Source organism: Leopardus geoffroyi, chromosome D4 (assembly GCF_018350155.1).
Source record: "Leopardus geoffroyi isolate Oge1 chromosome D4, O.geoffroyi_Oge1_pat1.0, whole genome shotgun sequence".
Classification (NCBI taxonomy): Eukaryota; Metazoa; Chordata; class Mammalia; order Carnivora; family Felidae; genus Leopardus; species Leopardus geoffroyi.
In genome coordinates this window covers 91,328,402-91,350,063 of record NC_059342.1, presented here as the reverse complement: position 1 = coordinate 91,350,063, position 21,662 = coordinate 91,328,402, and the positions used below count along the sequence as shown (strand labels likewise).

The 21,662-nt window shown below is 64.4% G+C and overlaps 1 protein-coding gene across 12 annotated transcripts in view; it reads left to right on the top strand.

The window, feature by feature from the left end:
* The window catches only part of VAV2 (vav guanine nucleotide exchange factor 2), a 165,048-nt gene that overhangs the window by 123,107 nt on the left and 20,279 nt on the right, over positions 1-21,662 (top strand). For 4 of the 12 annotated variants that reach the window (XR_006710367.1, XM_045469548.1, XM_045469540.1 and 1 more), the window contains 11 exons: positions 1,419-1,433; positions 2,457-2,555; positions 4,521-4,589; positions 5,846-5,946; positions 13,379-13,478; positions 14,427-14,522; positions 15,151-15,219; positions 16,893-16,979; positions 18,762-18,847; positions 19,571-19,703; positions 21,486-21,500. Coding sequence is in view for 11 of the 12 variants with exons in the window: in XM_045469548.1 (XP_045325504.1) it covers positions 1,419-1,433; positions 2,457-2,555; positions 4,521-4,589; positions 5,846-5,946; positions 13,379-13,478; positions 14,427-14,522; positions 15,151-15,219; positions 16,893-16,979; positions 18,762-18,847; positions 19,571-19,703; positions 21,486-21,500 (870 nt within the window). In the remaining variant the exon portion in view is untranslated. The remainder of the gene's footprint in view (positions 1-1,418; positions 1,434-2,456; positions 2,556-4,520; positions 4,590-5,845; positions 5,947-13,378; positions 13,479-14,426; positions 14,523-15,150; positions 15,220-16,892; positions 16,980-18,761; positions 18,848-19,570; positions 19,704-21,485; positions 21,501-21,662) is intronic. The other 8 variants (XM_045469549.1, XM_045469542.1, XM_045469550.1 and 5 more) reach the window with 6 other exon arrangements.

The following is a 21,662-nucleotide window of genomic DNA, read 5'->3' as shown; positions in this document are numbered from 1 at the left end:
GTGCGGAGAGCGAGGAGACCGCCACTGGCTCAATTAGCCAGCTGTGCGTCTTTTATGTGGGAGGATATTTATTTCCGACCGGCGCTGGCGAGCACTTTCTCGGACACCAGTGTGCTGCAGGGCGGATTTATTGCCAGCAGCTGCTGTGTGGAGGGTGGGGGTCCCGCAGGGCTGGGATGGGGGTGGGGGGGGGCCCTGGAGGGGACAGCCGCAACCCCCTGCGTCCCCGCACTCCCGGGGGCTGGTCGAGGTGCCAGTTGCCGACTGTGGAGGCTTTTTGATGCTTTCCCTAAAGAAGTGGGAGGAATTTCTCAAAAGGCAGATTTCAGCGTTTTCCTCCAGTGTGGGAGTGACCAGTTGGTGGTGGGGGGGCACGAAGCGGGGGCGACGGCTCCCCTCCAAGGCCTTTCAGAGAGGCCTTTCCCACACTGGGGGCGCCTGCCCTCCCCCGGCCTCAGAGAAGCGTGGCTGCGGCCCTCACAGCCCCCAAACTCTGCTCTTCAGAAAGGGTTTCTCATTCTGTCCCTGGAGGGTCTGAAGGGTCCCCATCTTTACCAGGGGTCTCTCTCTGTGACCCCGGGTCTGCCCAGGGCCAATTCTGCCCTTCCCCCCCCCCCCCCCACAGCCTTGCAGTGGGGCGGCTCTGCCCCTCAGCCTTCCCAGGAGGTCAGTCACGGGGCTGGAAAGCCAAGCCGTGGCCCCGCTGACAGACGTCCTCTGCCTTGCCTAGAAGCCGAGCCAGCATTCTGGGTCTGGGGCCAGCTCACTCCCAAGCCCTTAGAAGTCCAGCGTCCTGTGGGTAAAGCGGAGCAGTGAAGGCAATGGCCCTTGCACTTGTCTGGAGGATCCCCTGCCTTCGGGCCAGAGACGCCCCTGAGAGGCCCCCGAGTGGGCAGTCCCCAGAGCCTGCTGCTGTCCCTGGTCCTGAAGCACACTTGGCCGGACCCTGGCTGTCTGCAGGACCCGCGGGGGGCTGTGAGGGGACAAGCTGGCGTCCCACCTGCCCCACTCTGTTTAGTGTCCGAACAGCGCTCCGTGCTGCTGCCCTCGAGCTGTCCTGTCGATCTGGCAGGGCGGGCCTCCTGCCCGTCCTCTGAGATAAAACAGCTGGCTTTATTTCCTCCCCGGTCATGTCTGGAGCTGTCCGAACAGCCTGAGTGGAAGGTAGATGGAGACCTTTCCAGAGGAAGATAAAGCCAAGGGAAGGCAGGTGTCGCTCCCCACATGTGAAGGAGACCCTGGCGACGTGCTGGGTCCCCGTGCTGTCCCTCGCCACCCGGCCAGGCTCCTGCTGGAGCGGGCGGGCGGTCGTGATGTGTCCCTGGGGCTGTTGGCTTGCCCCCACCTCCCGAGCAGGGCCCGGATAACGAGCACTGCTAACTGGTTCTGTCTGTGGTTTGTTTCCTCCATGCGTTCAGATCAGATACATGCAGGTAAGTGGCAGGTGGAGGGGGACCCGGGGTAAGTTCTGCCAGCACCGTCTTCCTCCACCTTTCGGGGAAGGTCTCAGACCTCTTGGGAAAAGCCTCCCTGTCCCCAGGGAGATGCTATCAGGCACTACACTTTTGCCGTTTTAGGGGATCGTGGGCCCCAACATCCCCCTGAAGCCCCTACATTAGCAGTGTAGCACCCCGGCCGGTGGGACAGTGGGCTCGGGAAGAAGCCCCTGGGTGATGTGCCCCATCTGGATGAAGGACGATGGCGTAAGGGCAGATATAAGTCCAAATAGCATGTCACGTGGCCCAGCACTGTTTCCCCAGAGCCTCACTTAGGGACAGATCTGGCCCGCTCAGCCTAAAAGAACGTAAGGGGGGGTGTCTGGAAATCCATGGCTGCCTCTGAACAGTTCCCCCACCTGGGGGCTCTACCCCCTGTGGCCACACGGTCTCCTGGTCAATCCCGCCTCTGGCCACATCCCCCCCCATAGGAGCTGGGGAGCAGGCTCTGCACCGAAACGTGTCCCCAGTGACCCCTGCAATGAGCTGTTCCCTCAGGACCCCGAGTGGAGGCCAGGGGACACTGGGAAGGCCCAGGCCTGCAGGGCATTGGCATCTTTGTCAGAGGCCCTCACAGGTCGCTCAGCTGGTGGGCATGGGTCCTCGGAGCTGGTCAGAGCCTTTCCCTGTGCACAGAGTGGGTGCTTTAAGCCATGCCACGCCTGCTGTATATGCTGGGGGGGCTGGAGCGTGCTTGGTCTGCTAGGATTCACAGAGGGCAGCGGGAGCCCAGACTCTACAAGGCCCCGTGCCTTCCTCGAGCTGTCGCCAGCCCCCAGGCACATGCCCATCCCTTCCCTGTGCCTCAGTTTCCCCATCTGCAAACAGGAGGGGAAGGGCTCGGGCCCCCTTCTGCCTCCTGTCCGGCCCCTCCGTTTCCCACTCGGCGGCCAGGCCTCGGCGGTCTGCAGGCGGTGGGCCCGGCGGGAACCCGGCTCACGTCTTGTGTCCTTCCTTTAGAAGATGGGCATGTCCGAGGACGACAAGAGAAACTGCTGCCTGCTGGAGATTCAGGAGACCGAGGCCAAGTACTACCGGACCCTGGAGGACATTGAGAAGGTGGGTGTGGGCCTTGGTGCCGTCCTGGGACCGCCGGTCCCCTGGGGCGGTGCTGTCCCCAGGCAGGGACACAGGGCAGCAGTGACAGGTGCAGAGGCTTCGTGGCCCTCTCGGCTTTGCCGTCAGGCACCCCTCGGCCTCTGCTCCCCACACAGGCCAGTGCCCTCGTCGGCTGTCACCCTTGTCTCTGATCCCACCTCCCACCGCTCGGCCCTGGACCACCCCGAACTGGTCTCTGCTGCTCTTTCTGGCCTAAACTGGGTATCGTTACAGCTTCTGTTCCCGATTGCACTGGGCTAACCTCCTTCTGTGTACTCTTTCATGCAGACTCAGCGCTAGGTTAAGTGCTTTCTGTATTCCTTCTCACCCAAGACATTCTCCGTGAGATCCCACTCTGTGAGCTGGGATCACAGCGAGGCCACCCCATAGATGGCTGTGTGTGTCCTGCCCCCGGGGCATGGTCAGGCCCCCTGATGGGAGCCTGCAGAGCCCCCATGGCGCGCCCTGTGCTCCCTTGAATGGCTGGTCAGTCCTCTCTCCCCGGCTGGCCCCCTGAGCTCCCAGAGGACCACGGATGGGCCTCCTCCTTCCCCCCCGCCCTGCTCTGGCCTCCCGTGCACGCTGGCTCAATGACATTTCCCTGTCGCTTGAAGGTCCTTGTTGCCAGCTGCTGGTGCTTACTGGGTGAACATCCCACATTGTTTAAGGATCCTCTGTGGCTCTTTGCTTGCAGCGTAGGGCAAGTGTGGCCATGACGGCGGGGCCTCCAGCCGGGAGTCCTGCGATGCCCCTTGGCCCCAGGCCCCCGCCTCCAGTCTCAGCCAGGCCTGTGTGCCTGCCCTCCCACCCCACTGGCCACCGGCCTTGCTGCAAACACACCAGCCCCATCCCTGCTGCACGCCCTGGCCCCCACTCTCCATTGGCCCCTCCCCGGGCAGTCTACTCCCCCCGCCAGTCCCAGCTCCCAGGCCAACTCCCTCCGGGGCCCTGCAGACCTCTGCAGTCCCTCCGCACAGCCCAAGTCCTAAGCTGCGGCCGTCTGTCTCCACCCTGGGACGTGGCCAGCCTTCGAGGGCAGGTGCTGCTGGTCCCAGGCGTGATGCACGTAGCGGGTTAAGCAGGGAGTGTGCTTGGCCAGGGCACGCGGTGTGCTGAGCACTTGGGGGGACAGTCACATTTTAATCTTCCCCTAGCCGTCGAGGTCATTGTTGCCTCCCCCACGTCCCACGCGAGAAAACCGAGTGCTAGCCCGTCCTCGGCCCAGGGAAGAGGCTTGTGCACTTGGATGGTTCTCTCCTGCTCTGCACGGCGGCCGAGGAGGAGCCCAAGGGGCCAGGACCCCATGGGGAGAAAGGTGGCAGGTCCTGCGCCACAGGGCCTCTGGGGCACCACCTGACGGTCTCCCCTGTGCGCATCTCCTCGGAGGCCAGGCCCGGAGGACTCCGGAGAACCACTCCCTGCCCCAGCGGGGCTACCGGGTCAGGGAGTATCTCTTTTGATGGCAGGTTTAGGGCCGTACCTAGGCTCAGGTGGGAAGTGTGGCCCTGTCACTGTCCAGAGGTGTACCCACGGGTGATGCCCTCACCTCTCTGGCCTCCGTTCCTGGAAATGTCTCGAACAGCGGTAGCATCTCCCACCCCGGGTTGCAGCAGGGTTCAAGTCCAATCTGCTGGACGCGTCGGAGCTTTGCCCGTGTGGTGGGCATGGGTGCTTAGGCCAATCCCGCCCGCCCCTGCACATTCCCGTCCTGCCACCACCCTGCACAATGGAGCACGCCCCCCCTAGGATGCACACATTCTCCAGCAACACTGCACCAGGCCCGCATAACCACCCCGCGGAGAACCCCCATCCCCTGGACCCTGGACCTTGGCGAGGTGGTCTGAGCCCCTCCCGTCGGTGGCTCTGGCCTCAAAGGGGGCTGGCCCCCTCCAGGCGAGCTGACGGTGATGGGCTTCTCTGTTCCAGAACTACATGGCCCCGCTGAGGCCGGTGCTGAGCCCGGCGGACATGACGGCCATCTTCATCAACCTGGAGGTAAGGGTCCGGGCCTGCGGCTCACCGTGTGCAGGCCCAGGTCTCCAACCGGCTCGGATGTCAGGCAGGCTCCAGCCCGACTGTCCCCATGGGTCCTGGAGAGCTGCGTCCCTGCCAGCTGCATGGTTGGTCGGAACTACGGGTGTTTTTAGGACAGATGCGTAGGAGGGGAGTAGCCGCCCTGCCCTCCAGGAACTTTGGTGTTCGGAGACCGGAGGACAGGGTTTCAGCAGAAACCTCTCTGTCAGCAGGGTGGGGAGGGTTGGCATGAGGCCCCAGAAGCTACACGTGGGTGGGTTTCGTCCAGGAATGCCCAATGGGTGCAGCATGCCAGCAGCTGGTGCAGCAGCTCCTGCCTGGCTCCCTCAGCCCCTTATCACCTCAACAGGTGGGTGCTGGTCTCCTGGTTGAGGCTGAGCCAGACTCCAGACTCGGGAGGCTGTAGCTCCCTGTGCCCCCTACTCAGAGTCTGTCCTGCCTTGGGTGGTGGCCAGCACAAATGGCCATGGACAGAATGGGAGCCTGGACTGGGGATGATGGGGAGCCCCAGGGGGCCAGGAGCCTAGATCGGGGGTCGTGGGGAGCCCCAGGGTGCTGGGAACTTGAATCGGGGGCTTGGCAGCCCTGGGAGGCCAGGAGCCTGGATCGGGGGCTGTGGAGAGCCTCGGGGTGCCGGGAACCTGGATCGGGGGCCATGGGGAACCCCGGGGTGTTAGGAACTTGTATCAGGGGCCATGGGGAGCCCCAGGGGGCCAGGAGCCTGGATCGGGGGCCGTGGGGAGCCCCGGGGTGCTGGGAACTTGTATCAGGGGCCATGGCGAGTCCCAGGGGGCCAGGAGCCTAGATCAGGGGCCGTGGGGAGCCCTGAGGTGTTGCCTGCCGGTCACCCAGCTGCTCTGAAACGTGGAGGAACACCTGTCCCCATGGAGGGACTCCATCCCGCAGAACCTAAGATCAGGGCAGAGAGCCCCTCTGTCCCTGCACACAGCAAGACGGTACAAGGATACTGAGTGGGAACAGCCCCCCGGGGGGCCATCGCTGTCACTCTGGCACCAGGGCTTGCCCCCGGTGGCCCACCCTGTGTCTGAGCCGGCTGAGAGGTCCCTTCACACGTCTGGCACCACAGCACCTTCTAGTGTTTGCGTGGGGTGCACGCCCAGCGCCCGGGCCTCTCTAAGTTCACCACGGCAGATGGGAACCGTTCTAGAGGGCGGCCTGGTGTGCCCATTCACGCACCGACGGCTTTCTCTCCCCAGGACCTAATCAAAGTGCATCACAGCTTCCTGCGGGCCATTGACGTGTCCATGATGGCAGGGGGCAGCACTCTGGCCAAGGTCTTCCTGGACTTCAAGGAGAGGTGAGTGACAGGCCCGCCCCTCGCTGTCCGCGGGGCCTCGGGAGCGCCCGGGGCCTCCAGTTCCGGCCTGGGGATGGTCACGGGTGCCGGTACTCAGGTGGGAATCTCACGGCGAGGCCCTCGAGGCAGGTGGCTGTGCCCCTGTGAGCCCCTGTGCACCCCTGTCCTCGCTGGGACACGGAGAGAGCTGCCCACCCTTCCCGCCGTCACAGCCTGGAGGGGTGACCTTCCCCAGCAGGGCCTCCCGAGGACTCCACCAGCTCCCTCTGCCTCTGTGCCTGGGGGTCTTGGTGGCTGGAGGCCGTTCTCACCATCACGGTGCACCCCCGGGAACCTGGCACCTGGGAGACTCTGCCCCTCGAGCTGCACGGGTGGCGGGCGGCAGCTGAACGACAGGACCCGAACCGGCCCCCGCAGGTCCGAGGAAGGGGCTTCCGGGCTCTGGGTGCCCAGGGGTGAGGCCAGTTCCCCGCTTCCTCGACGGTGTGTGTCACGGTGCCGGGACTTCCTAATCTGTCCCTGAGGGACGCTGATGGTGTCTGTGCCACGTGGTGCCCCGAGGGTAAACTGAGGCCAGGCCCGTATCGCCGACGCGGCTTGTCTGTGGCCATTGAAGGGCTCCGGTGGCCGGGACCCGGCGGACAGGCGGGCGGGATGGCGGGGAGGCAGCAGCAGCTGTGGGCACGGGCACCCGGCCATCCTGGCCTCTGCCAGCCGCAGCCCTCAGTGTGGGGAGACGGGGCTCCGGACAGGCACGCGCAGGCCTGGGTCGATCGTGTGTCCGCGGCGTCGGGGCAAGTGCCTGTGAAGCCCGAGGGGGCAAAGATTCTGCCCGTCAGCCTCCGAGGCAGTGTCTCTCCTCCCCTTGGCGCCCACGGGGTCAGGCTGAGTCTAGACTCACAGACGGTGTCGGCCTCCCCACTGCCAGAAACATGCAGAATGTGGCTCCTCCCACCGTCCGGGCCCCTCGTCCGGAACCGGTATCGTCGGGGCAGGAGACTGGCAACTCATTAGAAACCAGCGCAGGAACCTTCTCGAAGAATTACGTGGCTGTCGGGAGGCCTCCACGAACCTGTTTGTTGTTAAGCTTCTCTGCCTGTGAAACCCAGTGGATGGGAGAGTGTGGAGATGCCTTCCGTGCCCCGAATGTCCTGCAGGAGCCCGGCAGGGGAGGACTGGGATTCTGGAAGCTTCTGTGGCTCTGCCGTCCCGGCGAAGGTCTCAGACCCCGCCTTCTTCCTGGAGCCTGGGCAGCGGCGTCTTTAAAGCCGGGCACGAAACGAGACGATGCAAGGACTCAGCCAGATGCCCGGGGCTGCGGGAGCCCCAGAGGACTCTGTTCCAGTCTCTGAAGTCTCGGGAGGCCCATCGGGAGGCGGTGCCCTGGCTCCTGCCCCTCGGACTCTGGAGAAGGCGCCCCCAGCTTCTGTGTTCACGGCTCCTCTGCCCGCCTGGCGTCCGAGCCACCTGGGAGCTTGTTAAGAACGCCAGTTCCGGGGTCCACTCTGCAGGGTCTGAGGCGGAGGCCCCAGGGCGGCTGGTGGGCACCCTGGGTCCACCTCGTCCTTATCTGCAGGGAGGTCCCCTGCAGCACCTGCCAGGTGACAGTCAGCTCAGCTCACGTGTCCTCCTGGCCAGGCGGCCCATCCCAGGGCTGGATTCTGGGGCCTCTACGAGCCCCTGAAGCGGCTTCCCCTGCGTGCTCTGTGGCTCCGGGCAGGGGGCTCTCTCCCCTCCGCACGGGCAGGGATCCCTGAGCCCACTTTCTAGGGGCCACGGGTGGGGCCCCAGGCAGACACGAGGGAGCAGGCAGTGCCTGAGGACAGGTGGCAGATGTGGCCAGAGGGCGGATGGGCTTTCTCCAGGCACTGGCAGACGTGGGCATGCTGGCAGGCCCCGGGGTGGGGGACAGGCGGCTCCCTTACCCGCCCCCTGCCCCCAGCAATGCTTTCTTCTTACCTGGCTACAAGCCTGTGTGCCAGGGAAGCCAACTCAGACCCGACCCTCATCCTCACGGGTCGGGGGGGAGACCGCGGACCTGCTGGACCAGGCCTCTGAGACCTGTGGAGCCACCCCCAGGCCGAGTGGCCAAGGGACAGACTGCCCTTCCCCAGGAACCCCCTCCGGCCCAAGAGCCTGCCCCACGGTGTTTGCCCTTTACAAGGCTGCCGTCCTCTGTGCTCAGCTTTGGGCCTCACGGGGCTCTTGGGCCTTGTTCCTTTTTCAACGTTTATTTATTTTTTTTGGGGGGACAGAGAGAGACAGAGCATGAACGGGGGAGGGGCAGAGAGAGAGGGAGACACAGAATCGGAAACAGGCTCCAGGCTCCGAGCCGTCAGCCCAGAGCCCGACGCGGGGCTCGAACCCACGGACCGCGAGATCGTGACCTGGCTGAAGTCGGACGCTCAACCGACTGCGCCACCCAGGCGCCCCATCTTGGGCCTTGTTTCTGCCGGGATGACCGTTGTGTCTACGGCCAGAGCGGCTGCAGGGACTGGATCGTGCTCCGGCACCGGGAGCTCGGCAGATGGGCTCTCTGTCACCGCCCAGCAAGGCTTTGGAGGCCAGGCCCTGGAGTCTGGGTCGTTTGGGGAGGGGGCTGGCTGCGTCTCATCAGAGCTCGTTTTCCAGCCCTCATGATCTGTCCCGGCGTCCATCTTTTCTGCCCCTTCGCCTCCTCGTCTCTGAGTCAACACCTGAGGTCCCGATGTGCGATTCGGCGAGCATTTATAGAGTGCCTGCTGTGTACCAGACAGGACAGGCTCTGCTCTCACTGGGCGGGGAGGTCAGGAAGCAAGTTCACAGGCAGAGGACTCGAGAGCACGGGGAAAGGGAGAGGGTGGGGGCAGTAGGGGCTCGTGGCAGAGGAGGGGGCGCTGAGGGCCTGGGCGAGAGCCCACCACCCCTGAGGTGGGGGCAGGGTGGGGGCAAAGCCGCAGGGAAGGCCCCGGGAGAGGCAGGAGCGGGACTGTTTGGGACCTGGCAGAGGCCAGAGGAGCAGGACTGAAGTGAGCAAAGCAGAGACTGTCCAAGGAGTGACTTGTGGCTTCTGCAAGAGCCTAGAGGATCAAGATAGGAATTTAGATTTTTTTTTTTTTTTTTAACAAGGGCAGGAAGAAGCCACTGAGGAATTTTAGTGGCAAGATCCTGGCAGCTCATCACGGATAAAGGATGGACTAGCGTGCAAAGTGGCAGAGGACAATCCCCTCCCTCTTTTTGGAGCGAATACTTCTGTTCATACAGCCTTAGTCCTCAGACAAAGCAGATAGATGTTCCTCTTAGCCTTGCCTTGTGGACCTGACCCCTCCCTCTTTTTGGAGCGAATACTTCTGTTCATACAGCCTTAGTCCTCAGACAAAGCAGATAGATGTTCCTCTTAGCCTTGCCTTGTGGACCTGAGGGGACACGTCCCACACGGTGGGACCTGGGCCTTGGGAAGGGTTTGCATTTTGCAGATGCGGATAGAACAGAGATGTGGCTGGGGGTGGCCAAGCCAGGTCAGTGGGGCGGGACTACAAAGGGAACTGGCCACAGCGAGTTCGTGTCCCGGAGAGAAGGCGAGAGTCTGGCTCTTAGGAGGAACTCTCTGGAGCTTTTTGCACAAGTGCTTTTCGAAGGAGCAGCCGTCAGAGTACGACTGACAGCATCTCCACCCGCCCAGACCCGTGGGCGCTTCGAGAGAAAGGCTGGGCCGGAGGCGGGCGCTTTGCACTCTGCGGTTTCTGGCTGCTCAGGGTGTTGGGCCGGGTCGCACCGCTCTCTGGTTGTGGTTCCCGCCGCAGGCCTGGGTCTCGGGAGGCTGGGTGGCTCCTGTCAGTCTGTCAGCGCTTGCAGGGAGGGAGCCCGCCCAGGGCCGAGCTCCTCGAGCCTCCGCGACAGGGCTGCCTGGGACCCTCTGACCCCGAGAGGCCTTTGCCCGCCTCCTGATCCTCCTTTCCCAGGCGGGGAGGTTGAGGGCGGGAGAGCATTGGCCACCACCTGGCCGTGGTCCCGACTCGTGCCTGTGTCGCCACCTGTGTCCGGGACCTGCTCTGGCCTTGTCCCTGGGCACTGCGTCCCTTGGGGTTCTGTGACAAGGGACGGAGTGACGCGGTCACCCGGGGGGCAGGTGAGGGTCCCCCTGATAGATGCATCTACTCCCCCTCCATAGCGAGGTCCGAGTTGCACGTTCAGGAAGTTACGTGACGTAGCCCTCGAACAGAGAGACCCCAGCTCGTGTCAGATACCTACCTACCTACTCGCCCCTGCGCCGAGTCAGCGCGAAAAGAAGGCAGCACCGAGGCAGCGCCGCCAGCCGCACACCGTTTGGGGTGTCCTCTCCGACAGGGCGGCGAGCGTCTGCACCCCGGCAGTCTCCCGCCCGGCACGGGGCAGGGCATAGACGCAGGCCAGAGGTCTGAGTGCGTGTGGGGCGGAAATGGACTCTCGCAGTGTCACGGGGCCCAAATCCAGATGTGGGCGGGCGGCGCTCCCTCCCGAGGCTCTGGGGGGGCGGGGCCTTCCCCCCCTTCCAGCTGCTGGTGGCCCTGGGTGTCCCTTGGCCTGGGGCCTGCCCCTCCGGTCTGTGCTCTGTCCTCATGCGGCTTCTGGCCTATGAGGCCTCTTCTCTTCTCTCTGACAAGGACACTCTCAGTGGTTTGGGGGCCCACCCGAATCTGGCATGCTATCTTCTCCGTCCTTGCCGTAACCGCAAAGACCCGATTTCCAAATACGCTCGCTTTCTGAGGCTCCAGGGCGCCTGCATTTCGGGGTCACTCTTCAGCCCGACAGGCCATCTCTGGTCGGTCAGCCGGGCCCCCCTGCGGCTCCCTTCCCATCCCAGGCCGCCCACCGGGTCGGCGGAGGTGAACGAGGGTACAGCCCCGGGGTAGCCTGGGACTCCAGGATGGGGGCCTGGAAGACTGGTCTGGGGGCCTCATGGATGCACTTTGGGGTCTTGCTGGGCACCTTGAGAAGTCACGTCGCCTCTCAGAGCCTCAGGGCCGCTGTCTTACGAGTGGTGTTTCACGAGGACAGGCTGAGCTCGGGTGTCAGTGCCTCCCGTGGCCCGGCCTCTTTAGGTCCTTATAGCTTTGCTCTCTTCCCTGCAGTGGCTCCCCTGCCCCCCCGGAATCGGCTGCAGCTGCTCTGGGCAGGCCAGGTCCCCGGGCTCAATGCTGCGGTGTGGGGACAAATGAGACCCATCTCTGGAGCTCAGAGCCGGTGCAGAGGGTAGATTGTCACTCGGCTTTGGACAGGCCTCTACCCAGAGGCTCCCTACCTGTCTCCTTGCTTTTCTGTCTCACCTCCCTGGACCCGGGGACAGGGTTGGGAGGGGAAAGGTCGCAGAGCTGGAAATGATGGGGTGGGGTTTTGAGGGATGAGTAGAAGTTCACTGGCTGGAGGAGGCCGGAGGAAGTGCAGTGTGCAGTCTGGGGATGGGAGGCATGCTGTGAAAGCAGGGTTGGGACCCGCTCTGTCCACAGCCTTGGGCCGGGATGAGCCCGGGGAGTTCTGAAGTTGAGGAGGGGAACCCATAGGGCTGGCTTGGCCCACCCAGAGCTGTAAGCACCCGGTGCTTAGGAGAGGCGGCTTCACTGCCCACGCAGACTTCCCTCCACGGGGGCAGCTGGGCTGTTGCCAGGTCTGCTCATCTAAAACAATCTGGCAGAAACCTTGGAGTCTCTACCCTCCCCCCCATGCTTCCAGAGATGATGCGTTTTAATCAACTTTTATACTAGAATTCTCAATTCGATAACCGGCTCATTTAAGTGGAAACCAGGGCTCAGGTTCTCATGCCAAGCGATGTCCGGTCAGCGTGTCCCAGGGCACAGCCAGGGCCGGGTGCTCTGCGGGGCTGCGGACACGGGTCCCGGCTGTGGGGCGTTCTCCTTTACAGTGGCCGGGAAGGTGAGCTCCCGTGTGAGGTCCAGGACTGGATCGGTCTCTCACTAGAGTCGCGGAATCTCAGTCTGTCGATGCCGGAAGCTTCCCTGCAGGCTGGCACCGGCCAAAGTCCTCAGGGTGGCTTGAGAATGTGGCTGCAGCTTGGCCGAGCGTCTGCGCCCTGGAGCCTGCGAGCACGGGCCGACACGGCACAGCCCAGACGCCTGTCGGGGGCTGGGAGACGCTGCCCACCTCGGGGCCGCTCCGGGATCACGGTTCGCTGGGTTGGAAACGTGCTCCGGGCATGCAGCTTTGCCCTTCCAGAGCTGGGAGGAATGTGGGTGTCGTCTGTCCCCAGGCCCCTCCGGCCCCACGGCGGGAGCCTGGGGAGCCCCCCAGACCAGGATGCCTCGTCTCAAGTACCAGCCAGCAACGGGCCCAGCTGCCGGCCCTGAGCACCCGGCCAGGGGCCCCGCGGTGGAGCAGTGTCCACGGTGGACAGGCCCGTGTGTCCCGGCGTGTCTTGACGTGTCCCAGAGACTGCCCCCAGCTTCCAGAGCCCGGCCAGGAGGGGCCTCCAGCCGTTTGCTGTGACACAGCATCTCTGGCACCTGGCAGGGCGTCACTGGAGGGCGGGGCCATCACCCCTTATCAGCTGGTGACCTTGTAGCGCGTTCACTGAGGCCTCGGTTTCCCTGCCTGAGGAGTGGGGCTCACTTCTCCTCCCCGTACAAGTGGGTGAAGGGGTCCCGATGTTGTGCGTGTGGCACCGGGCAGGAGTGGCCGTCATTGCTTGTCACAACCAGCGTCGTCACCTATGTGGTGCTCCCGGGGCCGAGCCCATAGTCGGGTGACAAGGCTTTCGGAGATGAAGTTTCAGGCCGGTAGCCCAAGGCCCAGAGAGTGCCGGGGGCTCCGGTCTGTGAAGTGGGGGGGTCGGTCGTGGTGTTGGAGGGTGTTCGGGGGGAGGAGAGAGGGCCCGAGGCTCCTCCCAGCATTCCGAGGCCCGGCGGCCATGCCCATTTTCCAGGTGTGGAGCAGGGCGTTTGGGGCCGACGCCACTCTGCCCTGAGAAAGGGGGTGCCTAGGACCCTGGCAGAGAGCGTCGGCGTCACATGGAAGCAACAAGGGTTGACCTCAGGGGCCACCACCCCGGGCAGGTGCAGAGCCAGGATGGACCTCCGTGCTCAGACCTACAGGCAGGAGGAGTCTGAGCCTTCCTGGGGTCCCCCAGCCCTGGGCGGGGGGGAGGCAGGGGGCTTCTCTCCTGTCTGACTTTGGCGTTTCCCGGGGCAGGATTGGGGTGGCAGTGAGAACCACAGAAGGGGGCTTCCTTGGGTTCGGAGAGCGTGGGGGAGCCCCCTGGCCTGGCAGCATTTCGGGAGGGGGAGGAGGCAGCCACATGGGAAGAACGGAACCTCGAAGCAGGTTACCGAGTGAGGAGCTGCCTCGTGGGGGGGGGGACGGGTCTGCCGATCCCCTGCTGTGCCTTCCGCGGGGATCTAAACCCAGGCCCCGGAGCCGCAGCGTGTCACTAACTGTGCACGTATGTGTGTTCACTGCCCAGGCTTCTGATCTACGGGGAATATTGCAGCCACATGGAGCACGCCCAGAACACGCTGAACCAGCTCCTCGCCAGCCGGGAGGACTTCCGACAGAAGGTCGAGGTAATGGGGGCTTGGCGGTTGGCCCCCCCTGCCGTCCCTGCGTCTCCAAGGCTGCAGCTCACCGGCCCCTCGCTTGCCCGTTTTGCGGGAAGGTGGACGTGAGGGCACTGGCGGGATGGTGATTGTTTGTCCTCGGCATTTTGCTGGGGTGGGGACGGCAGGGGGAGGTGCGGCAGAGGCAGACCCCCGGGGCCCGATCCGGCTCGGCGAGGGGCTGTGACTGAGCCCCTGTGCTGGCCTGTGCAGACCCCTCGGGGACTCCAGGTGACAGATGTTTGCTGGAAGCCAAGGAGACCCCCTCTCTCGTCACCTGTCCCCACTCCCCGCCCAGGCTCAGGGCCAGTCTCTGGGACTTGTCCACTTTCCCACGTGAGCCCCTCTCCAGGCCCCCTCCCCCTCCCCCTTGTCAGGGGCACCTGAGCTGCTCCCCAAGGCTGGGGGTCCCGTGGTGTATTTGGCCAGTCAAACCCTTTCCAGGGTGAATCCTGGCTCAGGGTCCCTTTGCTGTAGCGACGCTGGGAAGGACGTCCCTTGGAGACGCATGGTGCCCCTGTGTGTCCGGGAAACCGGTGGGGAGCCCCTGGTTCCTGAGGGTGGCCCCGCGATGGTGTGAGCTGGCTTCCCTGGGGGTCTCGGGCAGACCCGGTCAGCGCCGGGGTCGCTCAGAAACCCAGAGCCCTGGCGTGGCCACCGCAGACTCCTGAGGCTACAGAGAGGGGTGGGCCCCCCACCTGCCTGCTGTGAGCCCCACCCCTCTGCACACACTCGACTTGGGAAGGGGCTTTGGGAGACGCCGCCGGGCTGGGGACCCCGGCCAGGCCAGGACCAGACACTTGGCCCCAGTTCAGGGCTTAGTCTGCCCCCCACCGCGGCTGGGGGTGGGAGCGTTGGGATCGCGGTCCAGGCCAGGATGTCGGTCATCCCCTCGCTGCTCCCCCCGATGCCCAGGAATGTACTCTGAAGGTCCAGGACGGGAAGTTTAAGCTTCAAGACCTGCTCGTGGTCCCCATGCAGAGGGTGCTGAAGTATCACCTGCTCCTGAAGGTGAGATGGTGTGCGAGCTCCGCGGCCGCCCCCGGGGAGCGGGATTGGGGCCCGGGTGGGCCAGCGTCACAGAGAAGCCAGCAGGCAAATCTGTCCAGACGAGCGAGCCGTGCGGCTGTATTAGGAACGTTCATCACAGTAAACGTGCGAAGGGAGACTGGGATCGGAATCAGTAAGAGAACCGGGAAACAGACCAAAGAACGTCCTCGCACCAGCACTAGGAGATGGCCTGTCCTTGATGCCTTGACCCAGGCTCTGAGCTTCCTGGTAGGCAGGAGAGCAGTGGAAATAGGAAGCCCTTGTGCACAGACTCGCCAGAGAGACTGGTTTCTGTGCCGTGTGAGGCTCTTCGGTGAATCAGCCAGTTACGCTGCGGCCTTAAAGTCCCTGCCATTCTGCACAAAATTTGGGGACCCCTCACCCTGAGGCAGTGTGTCAACCGGGAGGGGCCTTGCTGTCTGTCTGCTGCAGCCGAGCCAGGGCAGAGCCTGGGGCCGGGGGGGAGGGGGAGGGCAGGGAGTCTGCCCCGAGGGTCTTGCTCTGTGCCCACACCCTGTGCCCGGTGGGAGCAGGGGCGGAGGCCGGCACCCCCGAGCGGTGACCCGTGACTCCTCTCCCACACGTCCAGGAACTCCTGAGCCACTCCGCGGATCGGCCCGAGAGACAGCAGCTCAAAGAGGCACTGGAAGCCATGCAGGTGGGTGGGTAAACTGAGGCAGGAGAGGGGCCCGGCCAACCTGGGGCTGCAGGTACCCGGTCTGTGTCCTTTGACTGGAGTCGGGCTCACTCACAAGTCTTGTTCTGTGGCCAGAGATGTAGCTTTTCCTGGAAAGACAAGAGGCAGAGCAGGGGCAGGGAGGTGGGTGCGAAGCACCCATGGGCAGGGAGGGTGGGTAGAGGGAGCCTCAGGCCCTTGCCCCAAGTGTCCAGATCCCTAACCTTGTCCGGCCTGCGGTGCCTGCCCTGGGCCTGCCTTCCTCCTGCCTTCCCTACCGTCCATCAGGGCTGTTGCCAGTTCCCAGGCACTGGACTCGGTCTGGGCCATCTGGCCTGGGCTGCCCACTGCCCAGTCCTGTGGCTTTTGCTTCTGAAACGCCCTTTCCACCCAGCCACACCTCCTCTCCCCTCCTGCTTATGTCCATTGGAAGCCTACTGTGCAGTAAGTCCCTGGAAGGAGAGCTCAGCTCATGCCACCCCGTTGCTCAAAAGCCTTCTATGGCTCCCCAGTGCCCACTGAGTCGGGCTCAGGCTCCACGTCTGGGCACACGGGCCTCCACAGACACGCATGCCTAGCTTTGCGGCTGTGTTTGCCACTAATGCCTGAAATTCCAGGTGAGCGTGGCCACTCCCAGGCCAAAATGACGTTCCCCATCATTCTCTATCTCTGTTGGCTCAGGCTGGACCTTCTCCTTGTCACCTGGCTATGGCCTGTACATCTCTAGTCTTTGCAAGGTGACATTTCCCAGGATGATTGCCCCCCCCACACGGTTCTGACCCCTGGGGCTGGCTGTCACCCCTTTTGTGCCCGTTGCCCCCTGATCACGCTCACCTGGGTCCCCAGGCTGGGCCCAATACCCAGCACGGGATAGGTCCCCTCAGCACTGCGGCTGGCCAGGGTCGGGGGACAGTACCCCCAGCACCTCCCAGGGTGCACACCTGACCTCTGTCTCCTCTGGGCTTTGGGCTTCCTTTTGCCTTCTGTCTCCATCTGTGGCTTCTACCCCGTCCCCTGGCCCTTGGGCGGTCTGTGCTGGGGGGTGTCGCTGATGAGCCAGGCCTATCCTGTAACGTTTCTGCCTCGAGGTCTCAGATTCTGCCCCGCCAGTGGGGTCCTTCTAGGAGCAGGCAGGAGGTGCTGGAGGGGAGGCTGGATCCGGCTCCCCACCTCGGCCTGGCTCAGGGATTCCACCCAAGGCGGCCCGTCCCCCTGCTGGGCTTGGGTCTCTGGCCCCCAGTCAGGGCCGGCTGCCTGGATTGCAGCGGGCACTGCCCCCTGGTGGCCCTTGGGAGGACAGCAGCACGTGGACGGCCGGAGCTAGACCTTGGGGTCACCCAGTTCTGTGAGGCTGTGCGGGAGCTCGGGGCCTGCCGGGTGCCCACTTCCGCGAGCTAAGGAGCGGGCTGGTCAAGTCTAGGTCGCTGACTGTTTTCCTTTTGTCCGAGCTAGAAGGGGGTCGAGTGACAGGGCAGAGAGACACTGTCCTAAGAGGCAGGGACTTGGGGTTCTTGGCCCAGGGACACGTGCCGTTTGGGGTCGGTTTTACCTCTCCTGCCTTAGTTTACTCGTGTGTCACCCCCGTGGAGTCCCGAAGGCCGCCAGCTGCGGTGGCTGGCAGCCCGCCAACCCCTCCCCCGCCTCGTTGTTTTCAGGACTTGGCGATGTACATAAACGAAGTTAAGCGGGACAAGGAGACCCTGAAGAAAATCAGTGAATTTCAGAGTTGTATAGAAAACTTGGTAAGTGTAGCTGATTCTCCAAAGCATGGAGATTAATTACGACCGTATACACGCATTTTAGAAATTACTTTCACGATCCTGATATTCAGTAAGCAGGTGGGTGAACACACTCTGTCCGTCTGTCCGTGCACACTTCACCCACCCCACACGCTCTGTGGGGCACGAAGGTGGCCCGCTCGCTGAGGGGCAGGGTCTGGGGAGGAATGGTATTGACCCCTCCCACCCCCCACCCCCGGCCTGGACCAAGGACTCTCTGGGGTCCAGCCTAGAGCCCAACGCGGGGCTCGAACTCACAAACCACGAGATCGTGACCTGAGCCAAACTCGGACGCTTGCTTAACCGACTGAGCCACCCAGGTGCCCCGAGATCTGCTGAATGTTTCAACCAGGCTCTCTGCACCCCGACACTGTTGACATTTGGAAACGTTCTTTGTTTTGGGTTCTGTTCCGTGCATTGTAGGATTTCGAGCAGCACCCCTTGTCCGGGCACTCTGAATGTCAGTAGCACCCCACCCTTGGGGGGCCCAGACGTGGCCAGATATCCCCCGAGTACAGAGTTACTCTGGCCGAGAATCACTTTCACTGTCGGGTCCCTGAACTGGGCAGAGTCCGGGTGAGTCCGTCAGGGGCAAATCAACACAGAAACTTTTGCAAGAGCAGCCCCTGGATGCCTTTGGCCCGTCCCTCCCCCACCGGGCCACCTGTACACACGTGTGGCACGGGACACGTTCCTGATGTGTGGTCAGCTGAGAACAGATGTTGCCAAACAGCGTTATGAAGCAACCCCACCTTTCTGTGTTTTCAGAAAGAGAAAAATGCCGAGGGCCGAGGAGGTGAAGGGTAGATGTGCCCCAGCCTGTTGGCAGTGGTGCTAAGTGCCCGGTGGGGTCCTCCCCTGGGATCACCTGATCACCGATGTTTTGGGGTCTTTTTTTAAAGAAGTTTTTACATGTGATTGATCGTGTTCCTTAAATAACAAAAATGAAACAGCGGTGTTGAGCAGCGTGGAGCGTCCCCTGGGCCGGGCGTGTGCCCGGCCCTGCGGTTCTCCCGTGGACCCCGTCACCGGCAGGTGGACGTGGTCCGATGGCTTCGGCACATCAGAGGTGGGACGCGGGCCGGGGCTGGCGGCCGCGTGGGTGCTTGGCCCCCCACCCCCACCCCGGGCTCTCCGCCTCGGCCCGGCGGCTCGTGCAGAATTCAGGAATCTCACAGAGAACCGGCCGTCGTAGCGCCACGGCCACGGCCCCGCCAACGTGCTGGAGCACTTCCCTCCTCCCCTCTCCGGCGTGGGTAGACCCTTCCTCTGTGAGCCACGCAGGGAACGCGTCACGACGCACCCTCCCTGAATCGAAGCGGGGTGGAGATACAAGCCCAGCGAAATGAGATCTCAGCAGAGCGGAGAGGGCTTCCACTCGAGGCCTCTTCCTGCGGCGGACGCAGCGCCGGCCCCCGTCTGATAGGCGCTGTTTGTTCTCTTGAGCTCGGTGTCCCTGGCCCTCCCTCCCAGGGCCCCGCTCCGGGCCGCACACAACAGCAGCCTGTTCCCGTTGCCCTGACCCACGCCGTCAATGGCTCCTTGTTCCCGCCGTGCTGAAGGGAGTGCTCCACGGGGCCGGGGGGGGGGGCCCGGTCCTCCCCCGCCATCCCTGCCCTGCGCACCAGCCGGGAGGCACAGGCTCCCATCCCTCGGTTCTGCCTCCCGTGTCCGTGGGAAGCAGGCCCGCCTGGGCGCCCGCCCCGCTCCGGCGCTGGGGCTCACAGCCTCGCCCTCTCTTTCCAGCAGGTGAAACTAGAGGAGTTCGGGAGGCCGAAGATTGACGGGGAACTGAAGGTCCGGTCCATAGTCAACCACACGAAGCAAGACAGGTGAGCGGGCAGGGTGGCAGCCCGGGGTGGTCGGGCACCCGCTCCCCGGCGGCCTGGAAGCAGCTTTTCCCGGGGAAGGAGCCGCGTGCCCGGTCGGCCCTGTGTCCTGCCTCAGTCGCTTCCTTCCTTCTCGTGAGACCGTCCACACCACACCGGCCAGCGGCCGCCCTGCCCGCAGCTGGCACTGGGCCGGGCTAGGCTAGGGGGCAGCCAGAGGCCCTGGCGTGCGAGCTCCCAGGCTCCCCGGGACTGGCATGGGCAGCGAGGCTGCGCGAGCTCCCTGCTGCGTGACTGCAGGGGAGGGCTTAGCTTCGCACGGCCCCTGCTGGTTCAGAGCCCTCCACACCACCTACTCTGTGCGAGGCCTGGGGCTGTGGCTGGGGTCACGGTAGATAGGGATCCTGCCCCCACAAGGCTTCCAGTCTGGTGGAGGGTGGAGCGTGGGGGCCTGAGGACCCGTATGATCCTTGGGCCATGGGGGCAGGTAGCCAAGGAGGGCTTCCTGGGGGAGTTGTATGGAGAAGCTGAGACCTGCCAGTGGGGGGGGCGGGGGGCGGGGGGCGGTCAGAGATGGCAGGTGAGCCAGGCGTAGGGGTGGGGCTCCGGGTCGGTGAGGGATCAGCCCTCCTGCTGCCCACCCCGGCCACACGCTGGCTGTCCGGGGCCTGGGAGCACGGGGCGCTGGCCGCACTGACGGGCCCCCTGGCCTCACTACTGGGCCAGGTACTTGTTCCTGTTTGACAAGGTGGTCATCGTCTGCAAGAGGAGGGGCTACAGCTATGAGCTGAAGGAGGTCATCGAGCTGCTCTTCCACAAGATGACCGACGACCCCATGAACAACAAGGACGTCAAGAAGGTGGGCCCTGGGCCGCCCGGTGGCCGGCAGCCTTCTGGGCTGAGGGAGGAGTCGTGGGGAGGCCTTGAGAACGGCGTGAGCCGGCCCGGAGGTCCCATCTGTCACCCTCTTGTCCCTCTGACTTCTGAGGACAGCACGCTCACTCCGTGCCAAGTCCGGCGCTTCCCTGGCCCTTTGTCTGACTTTTCTCGGGGCGGGGACGCCCCTGGGATCATGGTTCCTGGGTGAGGGGAATGCAGAGGGGCTCTGGAGAGAGCCAAGCTGAGACCATGGCCATCCGACTCCAGCCCACCTTCCCCCTGCAGTAAGCAGGCCTTCCCTTTGGAGGAGGGGTCCGAGTGGGCCTCACTGTGGGTCCTCAGACACGAAGACGAAGACGAGCCAGGGGGCTGTGGTAGCTGAGGCGGGGCTGTGGCTATGGGGGGTGGGGGTATGGCTTCTGGGGGGTGGGGCCGTGGCTGCTGGGGGTGGGGCTTTGGCAGCTGGGGGTGGGGCGGGACCGCTGGGGGTGGGGCTTTGGCAGCTAGGGGCGGGGCGGTACAGCTGGGGGTGGGGCTTTGGCAGCTAGGGCAGGGCGGGGCCGCTGGGGGCGGGGCATGGCTGCTGATGGGGGGCCATGACTGCTGCTAGGAGCAGGGTGGGACTGCTGGGGGTGGGGCTTTGGCAGCTAGGGCAGGGCGGGGCCACTGGGGGCGGGGCATGGCTGCTGATGGGGGGCCATGACTGCTGCTAGGAGCAGGGTGGGACTGCTGGGGGTGGGGCTTTGGCCTCTAGGGCAGGGCGGGGCCGCTGGGGGCGGGGTATGGCTGCTGATGGGGGCCATGACTGCTGCTAGGAGCAGGGTGGGACTGCTGGGGGTGGGGCCGCTGGGGGCGGGGCATGGCTGCTGATGGGGGGCCATGACTGCTGCTAGGAGCAGGGTGGGACTGCTGGGGGTGGGGCCGCTGGGGGCGGGGCATGGCTGCTGATGGGGGGCCATGACTGCTGCTAGGAGCAGGGTGGGACTGCTGGGGGTGGGGCTTTGGCAGCTAGGGCAGGGCGGGGCCGCTGGGGGCGGGGCATGGCTGCTGATGGGGGGCCATGACTGCTGCTAGGAGCAGGGTGGGACTGCTGGGGGTGGGGCTTTGGCAGCTAGGGCAGGGCGGGGCCGCTGGGGGCGGAGCATGGCTGCTGAGGGAGGCCATGACTGCTGCTAGGGGCAGGGTTGTGACTGCTGGGCGTGGGGCTTGGCTTTTGGGGGTGAGGGCAAGGCTGCTGGAAGGTAGGGCCGTGACTGCCGGGGGTGGAGCCGTGAGTGCTGGGGTGGGGCTGTGACTCCTGGAGGGTGGAGGGGGACTGCTGCTGGGAGTGGGGGCATGACTGCTAGTGGGTGGGGCCATGACTACCATGGGCGGGGCTGCCACCCGCCCTGGTTCAGTCTGGTTCGGAGGCTATTGCATTCAGTGTTTGAGCACCTACTGTGTGCATCCCAGGCTAGATCTGGGGACCAGGAGCCAATGTGCTGAAAATTCCAGACTCTGGACTTCAGAGCTTGCAGTACAGAATGCAGCTACCTTCTGGAAGGGCTATTGGGGGTAAACCACTCATCCCCACCCGATGTCTGAAACAGTTCCCCAGGTTCGGGGCTGAAGGCACAGTCCCCGGGCCCAGCCCCTGGCTCTGGGAGGCAGGACCTTGCCCTTGGCAGTGGCGGGTCCAGGGCTGTGGTGCCCAGCACAGGTCCAGGCTGAATCTCTTAACCATCTGTCTCCCCTTTTCCTCCCCTCTCCTCATGCTTCCTAGTCTCATGGGAAAATGGTAAGCACCCGGGCCCTCTTCCTTTGCCTTCCTTCCCTCGGGGCCCAGCCGGCCCTTCCTTCCTGAGCCTGAGCGGGAGTGGGGGCCCCAGGTGGGCCCGAGCAGGGCCAGGGCCAGGCTCCTGGCTTTCTTCTTCCTTGGTCCCGCCCTCGGTGTCTTCAT